General features: G+C 39.1%; 2 protein-coding genes across 3 annotated transcripts; one reads left to right on the top strand and one right to left on the bottom strand.

The window, feature by feature from the left end:
* Positions 1 to 6: 6 nt before the first annotated feature.
* MKRN2OS (MKRN2 opposite strand) lies at positions 7 to 3,574 on the top strand. Of its 2 annotated transcripts, XM_010718434.1 has the most exons (5): positions 7 to 119; positions 201 to 250; positions 411 to 425; positions 940 to 1,102; positions 3,107 to 3,574. In XM_010718434.1, exons 1-5 carry the CDS (start codon positions 52 to 54, stop codon positions 3,324 to 3,326), a joined length of 516 nt encoding a protein of 171 aa, XP_010716736.1. In that variant the 5' UTR covers positions 7 to 51; the 3' UTR covers positions 3,327 to 3,574. The 2 variants fall into 2 exon arrangements, with proteins under 2 accessions (XP_010716736.1, XP_019475572.1); XM_019620027.1 differs by lacking the exon at positions 411 to 425.
* Positions 3,507 to 12,883, bottom strand: TSEN2 (tRNA splicing endonuclease subunit 2). Its single transcript, XM_003210041.4, has 11 exons — positions 12,501 to 12,883; positions 12,048 to 12,129; positions 11,305 to 11,341; positions 9,211 to 9,742; positions 9,021 to 9,098; positions 8,617 to 8,667; positions 7,862 to 8,000; positions 6,778 to 6,814; positions 5,906 to 6,017; positions 5,220 to 5,309; positions 3,507 to 4,668 (listed from the first exon to the last, which is right to left on the bottom strand). Exons 1-11 carry the CDS (start codon positions 12,672 to 12,674, stop codon positions 4,609 to 4,611), a joined length of 1,392 nt encoding a protein of 463 aa, XP_003210089.1. The 5' UTR covers positions 12,675 to 12,883; the 3' UTR covers positions 3,507 to 4,608.
* Between the last annotated feature and the right edge of the window lie 27 nt (positions 12,884 to 12,910).

Below are 12,910 nucleotides of genomic sequence, written 5' to 3'. Positions count from 1 at the left end.
GTTACGCGGGCGGGGGGGCCGCCCAGGGGAATTAGAGGTGCCGGATCTGGAATGGAAGCCCTCCGTGGGAGCCGAGCGCTCCGCCTGTTCCATCCCCGCCCGTGGGACACCGAGGAGAAGTAGCCCCCGTTCCCAGACACCGCGGCGGTTCTGACGGGACGAGCGCGGCTCACGCCTCACAGGCTCTGTTTTTGTTTCAGAGAATACGACGGGAACTCTGATCTCCACGTCGGAATATCCAGCGCTCAGGGTAAAACGCATTTCATAGCTGGCTGACGGCATACCGCCCAGCTCCAGCACGGCAGCTCTGCCGGAGCACGGCGCAAACGCGGGCTGAGCAGCACGCAGTTACTGCCTGCACAGCACCACAGGTCAAACCCCCGCATCCACTTGGTTATCTTGCCTTGCAGAAGCCAGCACGTTGAGTGAGTCAAAGCCATATGCCACTCTTCTCCCAGTTCCACCTCACTGCATAGAATGGAAGTGACAGGTGACCTGTATTCATGACAAAGAAATAAAAGCGAGGCAGCAAAAAGTTCAGGAGAGCTCGGATCAAACAGTTATTGCTAATTCTGAAGTCATCCCTAATTAAAACAAACAAACACTGTGTTAACAGTCAATACAGGTTCTCAGAGTACAGCAGCCCATCAAACAGCCATCTCCAACGAGATACTGCAGTAACAAAAAGCCTGGTTTGGAGGCTTCAAAAAGAAACCTGGCAGACCTGAAGTTGTTTTCCTTATCAAAAGATCTGAAATACCTTGTAAAAAAATGAGAGCAGTTCTTTGATACAAGTAAACACTGCACTTTCTACTCTAGTTCTAGAAGGTCTCTGAAGGGAAGCTGGGGTCTAAAAGGGTGGCATTAATAATAGCAGCTCACTTAAAAACACACATTTTCTCCAGTACTACTTGTCAACCTGTTGCTCTTTATTTTCAGGAGTGGTGTATAATTACAATGAAGAGGGCATTCACAGAGATGCAACCGGATGGGAGCAGTGCATTAGTGTCCCACTAGTACAGCCAGATATGTTTGAGCTTCTTCAGCAGTGGGATCACCTCCTAGAGGAATTTTCTATGGGAGAGGACTGGCTTCCTCATAGGTATGTAGCTGAAAAGGTGAATGCAATAGGAGTAGTTAGGATGATTTATTAGGCTATTCTGTTTTGGATCCTTCAGCTCCTTCGAACACATTATTAATAACAAACCAGTCTAAACTTTTCCAGATTGTTTTGAAGCTCAGTGATCTCGCTAAACAAACAATGTTTTTAAGTAGGTGAACCATAAAAGAATATATAAGAGAAGTTTTCTTCAGCAACAAAAGAACTTCATGAAAAAGAACACTTCACTGGAACACTACATTTAAAAGTGCACCACTGTGCAAGTGTTTAACTACATGGCTGTAGACATCACAGTATGTGAGAATAAGTAAGTCTAGAGAGGTTTCAGCAATTACAGTATTATAAGGAGATGAAAGAATTTGACCCAGATTGAAAGTGTATATGGAACACGAGCCTATTGGTTTTACAAGCATCTTTGATATTTCTCCAATTCCCAGTGCATTAAAGTTATTACTATAATTAAATTGGTGTCAAGCAATGGTAGAAAGTGAGTAGATGTATGCATCTTTTCTACAAGGTTTTCTTCTGTTTTCCCTGTCAGTCACCTGATAAAGCCACCTAATTTTCCAAAAATAAGACCAGTGACCACTTAAACTGCTGAAAACTGGACTTTAAGATGTTAAATCTTACTGCTTATTTTTCCAGAGGACTGGAACTGCGCTAAACTAATCCTGTAGCTAATTTTAATTTTCTTGTTTACTTTCCATTTAATGTATATAAAATATACATTATATAAGAGTATAAGATATATGAGTATATATATAAGTATAAGAGACCAACAAAGAACTGTGGCTGCAGACACGACTAACAAATTACTGAGATACTAATTTTCTTTGACAAGACAAATACATGCTTTCCAAAAAATCAGGTGGTAACTCGAAAACACAGATGGTAATGAGAAATGTATTATAAAATCTTTTGCATTATAAATACAAATAGGTTCTGTAAACAAAATCATGGAACTGATTTAGTAAAGCACTTTTTGCTCACATTCTGTACAAGTTTCCAGAACATGCTGCAGTGCTCTGCAGTCTCAGCACTGAGCCAAAGTGTTCCCAGCATTTTTGCAATGCAATTTCCAGTTGTTTTGCACTGCATGATGATGATGATGGCCACTCTTGGAAGTTCCTATTTTTTTTTTCCCCCCACAATTATTTTTGTTAAAGTACATACACTAACAAGTTCTTGCTTACTTCATGGGAGCTCATAGGTCACTTCAAATAGCCTTAACAAACCAGGAAAGCTTAGAAGAAAACTGAGAAATCCTGAACTGGGTTGAGAGCTTGCTTTTGATAGCTATAGTCTTCATAACTTGCAAAAAAGCCTTGTAAATTCCCAGAGCTGATGTGCAAGCTTTGCAGAAGATTTCCTGTGACAACACAGACCAGGGAGCCACTGACAGAATGAGACAAGGAATGCCTCACAGGGCTAGAAAGACCAAGGGAAAAGTGACACAGGATGAGGTGATTACAGAAGAAGCTTGAGGATTACGCAGATGGCAGGCAGTTATTCAAGGCCAATTGGAAAAAGCAGCACTGTGTGAAGGAAAGGAGTAAATTACTCAAGTTGTCAGTGGCCAACATGAAGCATTTGGCAGATCTGGAAAGTGTTCTGACATTGAAAAACGCAGGTAAATGTTATATGCTTCTAGCTTAGCATTGTGGGAGAAAAGTGAAGAACATTTTAAATGGCTACTTTTATTTAGTTAGTATTCATCCTTGCACTCTTGGCACTAATGACTGCCAATGGGAGTTTGACTGGTATATTGTATCAACATATCAGTGGCAAAACAGAGTTGAAATTAAGATTGCAAGTTAAAGCCACACTGAATGAAGTGTCAGTGGTGCCATATAAGGTTACCACTGCAGGAAGACGTTTTCAAGATAACACAGAAGAGCAAAGGTTAACAAGGTAAAAACCAAATAAGTATTTTAAAAAAATACTTTGAAGTAATTAGTGTTCTTACTAATGAGATCTTTTTCCTAGGTATGAAGAACATGACCACAACTGCTACACGTATGCACTAGCATTCATTAACAGTGTACTGACTGCACAAGGAAAGCAGCAAATGAGTAAAAGTGAATTTACAGAGAAGTTTGTGATTCCACAGACAAAGAATGCTTCTAAGTATATTACTCTTCACCAGGAATTAACCACTAAAGACTTCTACATTGTACCCCTTCCTGATCAAGAAGAACAGTGCTGAAAATAAGTCGTCCGACTATACATTGTGTTCAGTTGAGACATTTAATATTAGAAATCGTAACGGCTGTATAATTAAGGGTTTTAACATATCAACTGTTGAAATAAGCTCTTTTAAATCATTTTTCCCATCACATGTATGGTTAAAAAAAAAAGAGGAATTTGTGCTTGCATGCTGCTCAAGTCTGTGACAAAGCAAAATCATTTTCCTTTACTTCAGCTACTAGTAAAGCATACAGTATTTATAACAAATCCAGTCTCATTGTCAGGTACATTTCTTTTCCAGTCCTTCTTTATGTTTTACATGTTATTCCTCAAACCACGACAGATCCATAGCATTAAAGGATAGTCGTACAGCATCCTATCTGTAATGAACAGCAGACTCATCTGGATCCATCACAGAGAAAAACATAAAAGCAATTTATGTTTAAAAGAAAAATGCTCCAACAGTACTTCTACCTATTGTACATTACAGACAAGTGGCTGAGGACAAAGTTTTACTGTTCATAATTCTACACACTTCTCTACATATATTCTAGCTTAAGAAAACACATATAGCTTCTGCAAAGTAAATGTAGACCTGAACTAGATTTAAGTCTTGTTTCCTCAACTGTAGAGAAACAATCAAACCACTGTGGTTTGTCCACATCTAGTTTATGATTTTGTAAACACAAACTGCAAATACTACACCATCTTATTTCACTTCTTGCTAATTTCTAGTTCCTAGTTCCTTTAAAAGCATATTCTGAAACACAACACAATAGAGACAACCAGTTTGAAATGCTCAATTCTGCTGCTGCGAAGAGCCCTCCTGCCCAGAAACCTCAAGCAATTCAGAGATCTTTAGCTAAGATTTGTCTTACAAAAATAAATTACAGCACACTATTTCTGAGTATATCAGAATCATACCTCATTTTAAGTTTTGAATTTCAAGTATTGAAATATAAATACATGGCAAAGTATCAGTGTCCTGGTAGAACTATCTGCTATAAAGTATTTGTTGTAATAGTACCAAGGCACAAAGTGCAGTCATCTCTAGTTACAATACAGCACTGTGCCACATAAAGTCGACACACATGCAGATGTTCAGCTTGAAAAAGCAATCACTCTGTTGACATTTCCATTTTACATCTTTCTATTTAAATGACAGGATTTTAGTCAGCATTTATACATACCAACTGAAAATGCTGATAGAAACTGACGATGAGCCATTGTCTCAGGGATCAGGTGAAAAAAAAAAACAACAAAACGTTTATAAAAAGAATTACATTCTTCCTATGATTCAGTTAAAGATCATCTTGCTCACTGCGCTCACGGGAAGACACCCAACGAGTTACAATCAGTTCCTGAAATAAAAAATAATAACTATTATGGAAGTGAAAAGATGAAAACAATCTCAGTGAGATGGTCTTAAGCATTTAGCAGACCAACTTGCATGATTTAATCCCAGCAAATAGATGACTGTAGACACTCCTGAAGTAAGCTGGTCTCTTAGGTGTTTGGCCACCCTGCCCACAGCAGAGGGCAGTACTCAATGATCAAGGTTCCTACCAACCCCAGTCGTGATTCTATGTTTTTCTTCCTTTGTTTTTAAACATTCATAAATCATACGCTCTCCATAGTTAGCCCCTTTCTTTCCCCATGAAAATGTTTCACAGTAGCAGCAACATTCAAATTTAGATAGGAAAACCTAAAGTGTTTAAAGAGGATGTAAAGCATTTCTCGTATCTTAGGGCACAAATAAATCTAGCTATTTTATTGCGGCCATGCATGTAAAAACAAAAGCTGGCTAAAAAGCAAGCAACAATTCAAGAGAATTCTTTTATGGTAGGTTGTTATGCGTCCAGCTGCCCCCAGGCAAAATTAACACAGACAAAGGAAAGAAATTATTACTCACCTGGACCTTAATTCTTTTCAAACATTCTGGCGTGGCCATCTCTTCTTCCGTCATATCAGATGGTTTAATCAAATAGCATAACATAAGTTCCTGTTGGTAAATAAAAAACAATATATTACTTTCAACTGATTTCTTTCTATACAGGTTTTAGATTAATTAGAAATGTAGATACTAAGTTTCCTAGAAGATGTCTTCTGTAAAACAAATTGGAGAAGAGCTGTATAACCTGCATGCCTCATTTCCCTTATCAAAGCAGAATCCTGTGTTGGGTTAAGCTATAATAGTAACACAACAACTGAGCAGCATGATTATGAAAATAACATTATGTATGAGACTATCACAGAAAAAGTTTTCAGAAACTTTCAATTCTACAGTTGAAAACAAAATCCTGGTACACAGAAAGGATTTAAAGACAGAATTGGTAACTGGGAATGAAGTGTCTTTCTACAGTTCTTCACACAACATTTAAAGTTCCTGCAGAGAAGAGAGTTTAATAGATTTCTTCCAGATGTCATGTGGATATTAACTAATGAAACTTGTTTGCCTGCTAGCAACTCGATGTGTTCTTCTGCACACTTGAAGCAGAATTCCCTTTCTAGCCTCATACCCAACTCCATATATTTTGGAACTAAACTGTGTATTTATCATTTCAAAACTATTTTAAAATGAGTAGCTAACACCATTACCTTAGAAGCATTAACAGTTGTTCTGTTCAAACCAGACAAGGACATCCAGCTCAGCGGTCTGCGAAGAGAACCTTCAAAATTGTCATCAACTAATTCAGCAATGACAGAGTAACTGGAAAACAAAGGAGATGGGACAATTCACAGAAAGAAAGTTGTTTTAAAAAGATTGTATAGCTTAAGAATTTGAGCCAAAAAAAAAATCTGTGTTAAACAATAGGCCAGCATGTAGGAAGCAAGCTAAGAAACTTAAGTCTCTTTCCACTGGGCAAGAGGAGAAAAGATCAAATTGCTAACACGCTGACTGGCATTTTCCCTCCCTACTCTCCTGCTGGTGTTTGGAGTTATTCTTTTGTGGATGCCAAGCTGATATTTAAGAACAATTTTCTATTTAGGTGTTAAACATGACTAGCTAAGGAATAAAGATCATTGTCATGATTAATCATTAGCTTGCAGCAGGGGGGTTGAAACTAGATGATCTCTGAGGTCCTTTTCAACCCAGGTCATTCTATGATTCTATGATCATCCCTTAAGAATCATGTGTTTTTCCTTCCAAATTACATAAGTTATCCATACTACATACTTTCAAATCTCAGTATTACTAAATGATGTCCCCAACTGCATTCATCATGACTGCTAAATATGCTCATTTCAAATTTTAATTTGTAATACTTTACTACTGTCACAAGAATACAATAAAACTGTGTTACTTAGTACCTCTGTTAAAAGAGGCACTTTTATATTCCCATATGAACACATCTGACAAAGTATTTTGGGTTAGGAGTATGTGCGTAACCAGTGAAGACACTAAATTAGCATGAGAGAAATTTTCTAATTTGAAATTAAGAAGATAGCCAAAAACATAAGCTTCAAACCTTGCGTGATAGAAGGGAGGGCCCTTTCGATACAGCACTGAAAAGGAAGAGAAACACTCGAGTCAGATGAATCACAGTTACTGCCCGAGTTTAACATCTGGGCCCATAAATACTTACATACGCTTCATAAATTTTAATTACACTAGACAAAACTTCAATACGTCTGAATTTCGCTCAGAATTAAGTTGTCCCAATAAGTGAAGAAGGAGAATAGAGAGACAATTAATATGGGAGCAGCAGGACCAAGGAAATGGCAGGTAAAAATGTAGAAGAGCCAAAAGAATTTAGAAATTGCCATGGGGAAAAAGAGCTTGGAGTTTTTCTGCAACAGATTCATGCTACCATATTTGCAACACAAGTAGAGCTGCTGGAATACAAGGAGAAGGTCACAGTAAGACTGAATTCCTGTTTGAAGCAATCGTCTTCCACAAGTTTTAGGGAGGCCAAAGGCACAAGTTCTTAAATACTGCCACAGTCCCATCATAGATGCATTGAAAGTTCTCTCTTTGTGCTCACATTTCCTGCCTCACCTCTGTCACGAGTTTGCAAGAGATTACTTTCTTTAACTAGAACATACAGCTGGCTGTCAGGCAAAACATGAGTAGCACCTCATTCCAGTAGCAATCATGATTTGCACGTTATCCATTAAAAGCAACAACATTAGTAGCATCAATTTGATAAAGCCACAGCACAAGAACAAGAATCTAGAGGGCAGGGCTGAATCTTTACTAGCCTGAAACTAATCCACGTCATCTGGCACAAGATGAGGCAGCGATATGCTAAACCAGAAACTCGGGCCAAATGAATGATGAACAATCTAATATCTAATGAATAAATCAGGTGATCAATATCAGAACCTTACTGATTTGCATATAGTTCATAGAAAATACCTTTGTTCACACACATCTTCCTGTAACAACAGGCATAACTGGACTGTTTATGCCAGTGTGAGCTGAATGTAGTCCTTGAATTACTTAGCAAGGGACTATGGACACTTCTAATTACTTTTGTATGACAAAAAAATTTCTACCATTAGCAAACAAGCAATCACAAGAGATTCTGTTTTTTGAAGAAAGCTACTCACAGAGATCAGTTCCATACTTCAGCCCAACCTTGGGGACCCAACCCTTGCTGCGGAAGTAATGATACGCCATGTAAGTAGTTTTAAAACTAGGCTTCACTTCGCTGAAAATTTCCCATAGCTTCAAAATAGTTAAGGGCTCCTAAAAGTCATAGATGAAGGCATTAACATGATTCCATTAATATTACAGCACATGCAGAATATTGTGTAGTACAGAGTAAAAGCAAAATATCAGACATCACAGTCTCAACATGATGAAAATGAACTTCAGAGAACAGAATGCAAAAACCCTAAATGTAAGAAAATTGTGAAATGATTAAAAAACCAAGTGGAAGCTACAATCAGTCCCATAAGGCTCTTGTATAAAAAGAACTCTGATAAATTTTAAAATAGAACCACAGGAAGATAAAAAGAGCAATCTGTATATACAATTATGCAAATATATAAGTATTATCCTATTCTTCCTATGCTGTCTTCCCCCATATTCATTGCACCTAAGCTGCAACAAACAACCTTCCTCTACAGGAAGTTCCTGCTTGCCTATATTCTGGCAGCTGTATTTGCCATGATAAACAAAACTTTCAGACTAATATGTTATAAGCAGAAATACTATTACTTGAGAAGTTTTTTCTAACAACTATTCTGCTTGGTATTCCCTTCTTTGGAATTAAGAGCATACAATACTGGTAATATTTGGCAAAAAATTCATATCAAAACAGACCCAAATGAAAGGTATCCCCATCAATCCAATCTCTTACCTCACCATAATAAACAGTTAAGCATCCCAGAGCATACACTAAGAAGAAAGCCTGAAAAACCAAAAAGAATAATTTTTACTGGTATCTATACTCTTCTAGGAGTTCATATTCCAAGCAAGAACAAAGGCTCACATTCATTTTATACAGAAGTCAAGACAGACAAGTTGCTTGGGAGTTTCTTTTGAAGTTTCTATTTACGACCTTCACATTTCAATAGATAGAGTACCACAAATATTATGCACGTGCTGCTGACTCCTGAAGGCACTGCATTAAAGCTGTGAACCATATTAAAACTGTGATTATGTTTAGAAGGAGCACAACAGAAATGGGATTTACATAAGTGAAGAAGGGAGAATCCTATATTTCAGAGACAGGTATTAATATATACTCTATTTGAAACATACCTCTTCCAAGCTGAGTTGTAAATATTCAAAAATCCTAAATGGATTTCTTCTGCAGACTAGTTTTTCCTTCTTGACAAACTACAACGAAAATTTTCTATGTTACTAAGATGTTAAATTGGAAAAAATACCAAATTCTTAAGCTTGCAGTGATTATAGCCAATTTAAAAAAAAAAAAAAGAATGAGCCTTACTTTTTCTTGCTCATGAGCAGAGCCCTCTTCAAGACATAAGCTACCTTCTTCCTCCTCTTGCACAAGCACATATTCTGGAGCACGTTCTCTTGACTTGGCCACGTTGCACGATTCTTGCTCAGGGCCTCCCTTAGCCTTGCAGCCACAATGCACATGAGACCCATGCTTCTGGCAGGACGCTTGGGCTGCCTCTTTCACAACAGCAGGCTGCTGTTCTTCAGTGCCAAGAGCAACCACGGGATCAGTAGCCAGATCTCCTTCTGCAGAGGCTTTCTGGCAGACCTCCTTCTGAGGCTCAGGACTCGAAGTCACCATGTTTCCAGTATCTATTGAAGACTGCCTGGAAAGTTCTGTATTTTCTGTGTTTGGGCCCATTGTGTCGCAGCTATCACCAGTTTGCTCAGCTCCACCCTTTTCCAAAAATGGGAATTCAAGAGGCCTAGTGTAATTCTCAAGAATTTTGGTCACGGAGCAGCTATCAAATCCTTGCTCTTGCAAAGCGCTTTTAGCCCACTGAACACGCTGCTGGTACCTAGAGAACAAGTGAAATAAATGAGAAGTTCCAGGGCTTTTCTCCTCTAATTAACACCTTAAAAACACACATGTAAAGCTTCGTTAATTTCTGTGGTAACAAACACTCTTACAGAATGCTGTGCAAGAACCACACCTTGAGGACTGCTGTGATGCAGTTTGAAGGAGCAGGAACTTGGAGGGAAAAAAAAAACATTCTCTCACAGAAGCCTTAAATGTGAATTCTCTGCAAAAAAGGATCTCTGGATCAGAGCTTGTGTGATTAAACATTGCAAGCAGGACTCAGTATACAGAGTTCTCACAGATATTATCTATTGCGCAGCCCACTACTGAGAACAGTTATCTTCAACTTATTTTAATTACCTTTGAAACAACAACAGAGTAGAAACATGTGAAAATCTTAAGGAGAAACTGCCTTGAGTTTTAACCAACGACCCCCCCATCTCCTAAGAGGACTAACAGCTGAGAGCTGTAAATATTTCTTCTAATATTTTTCAGTGAGTTACAATAATCCCAGCTGTTAGTTTGTAGCTCTCATTGGAGATAATGTTAATATCCAGTTTAAGACAATCATCTCTCTGTGAAAGTTTCAAGTAGCTGAGTACAGTTGTCCTTAATCAAAGCTGGGCAATTCTAGTACTATATTCCTTATTTCCCAAAACTTTTACCAAGTCAGAGATCAGGTAATGTAGAACAGCAAAAGCAATTAAATGTAAATTCAAAAAACAAACAAATCCCCTCTGAGATCTAACAAAGCTACATAATTCAGTGCTGTACTTTTTGTTACAATAAAGACTCCATCCTCTATGTAGATTTGGAGTTACAGACCACTGCTGAGACAGGTCACCCCAGGTCACCTGCACCAACATCACAACACTTCTAATGCCCATCTGCCTTTACATATTCAGTGCCACACAGCAGTGTTTCTGTGAGCAGTAGCAATGCCAGTACTGCCTGTCTTACCTAAAGTTGAGGGCCCAAGAAGCCAAACTTTTAAGTTTAACTAATTTTTTCTTCTCTCATGATGGAACGAAAGCAAACACAGCAGCTAACATGCCCACTCTATGGTTAGTTCATACGCTATTTAAGTGGAACTAAACAAATATGTGATCCAACGCCCCATTTGGTTACATGCACAAACTAGCAATATTAAGAGAGAATATAGAAGAGAAGTAAATTTTTATGCTACATAAATGCCTAAGAGCTTCTTCAGCCTTAATTCAATAAGGAAATGGGAAGGTTTTACAATAGTCTGTCCCAGAAACCTCTCACTCCCTCTCAGCTGAGGAACAAGATCATTATGCTTGACAGTATGAATTCATTAGCCATACTTAATCTTGACTTTTATTCAGCAGTTAATACAGGTAACCTTACATCAGAAACCATGCTGAGTATCGCCTAACCTATTTCCAGTTTTCTGAATGCAATTTATAAGTGAAATAAAAAGAAACAGAAGTCACCAGCACTGACACAGCCCACAACCTGAAAGCAAGTAAGATAAAACATGAACTAAATTCTCCTGTTTTCTAAAAGAGAATAAAAAAGTAACATAAGCTGACTTACTTTTTTGATGTGATTATAGGCATGTTTAGGTTGGTACCTGTTATTAAGAGAAAATCACACACTGTATCATCAACATAAAAATTTCACGAGATTTTGATCACTGAGATAATTACTCATGCTTTCAATAATCCATGCCATTTTGGTCCTACTTGCATTGGTTGAGGACATGGGAGAACTAGAAATGGCACAGAGGTAACCAAAGGTAAAGCAGCCAGCAGAAGACCAGCTAAACACACCACTTTCCTCCAGCCTTTACAGAGAGGGTTACATAAGGAGACCACAAAATCCAGTGATGTCTATGGGATTTAATTGTTGTGAAAAATATAGATAAAGCATGACAGTCTCTCCTTAATGAACCAAGAGCACACCAGATGTAACTAGCTGTTAGTAGATTAAAAAAATCCACATATCCTTGCCTTGTGATATCATGAATGGTAAGAACTGGGTTTTAAAGCCAAGAAAAGCCTGACAGTTACAGGCAGAAAAGTCCAAGGATGACACCTTTACATAGCAGAGCTCCTGAACAACAACTCAGTGGAACCTAGCAGGATGCATGGAGGGATAACTAACACTTGGTTTTCCTAGGAGTCTCATACTGAGCATTATCACAGACAAGATATGGAAACAGGTTGACCCATAATGCAGCACAACAGACTACTTTGTGTGTAATTTACAGACATATTCAATGAGCGACATCAAAAGTGTTATTAAAACAGTGAAAAGTACAAATGGGCACAGCTTACCTTGCCATTTGGAAACCAGTGAAGGATCAGAAATGCTGTACACTGGTCGACTTCTTGAAAGAATGCCTTTTCCAAAATATCCCTTCAAAGAAAAGGAAAATTCTTCATTTTATCAGCAGACGGAAGAAAACTTACTTCCGAACTACAAAACATTTTCTGCCTTTGCCTGCTGACAAAAATAACCAAAATCCTGCAGCTTTTAATCTTGGCCCAAAGCTTGTTCTTTAACTTCTGGTAACTAATTTAACATTCACACCTCAAAGTTTAATTAAGGGAATGTTGGGTCTTTTTCCTCAGCTTTAAATATTCGTCAGACAACTCCTCTGAAAGCAGAGGCAGAAGAAGCACCTGTGTGTTAACACTGTGACCACACATAAGGCAAACAGAGTAGCTGCACAAGAGTGGGGATGGAGGAGTCAATAAAGGCGTGACACACGGCAGGGCGGGCAGCACCTTGTTGTACAGCCGCTCCACGTCCTCGGGGCTCCTCACCACGACGCTGTTGTTGACCATGTCAGCCCGGCACATCCTGAAATCCCCCCCGCCGGCACCCACAGGGAAAGGCGCCTGGTAGCACTCAAACACCCTTCTTTTCCTTCTCGGGGGACGGAAAGCGGCTTCGGCCATCTCTCTGCAGCACCGCCTCCTGCTAAAAAGCGGAAACCAGACGCACTTGGAGCGATTAACGCTCACACACGTCCGTCCCGGCGCCGCCCCCAGCCGGGACCCGCCAACCCCGCCCGGCCCCGCGCGTTTCGAATAGCACGAGGCGCAGAACGAGCGCAGCCTACAGCACGCGGCTGCCCGAGCGCAAACTACTTTCGGTCACAATCAGGACGAGCTCCCGAGAGCGGGCCCGGCTC

Source organism: Meleagris gallopavo, chromosome 14 (assembly GCF_000146605.3).
Source record: "Meleagris gallopavo isolate NT-WF06-2002-E0010 breed Aviagen turkey brand Nicholas breeding stock chromosome 14, Turkey_5.1, whole genome shotgun sequence".
Classification (NCBI taxonomy): Eukaryota; Metazoa; Chordata; class Aves; order Galliformes; family Phasianidae; genus Meleagris; species Meleagris gallopavo.
This window is presented reverse-complemented; position numbering and strand designations above follow the sequence as displayed.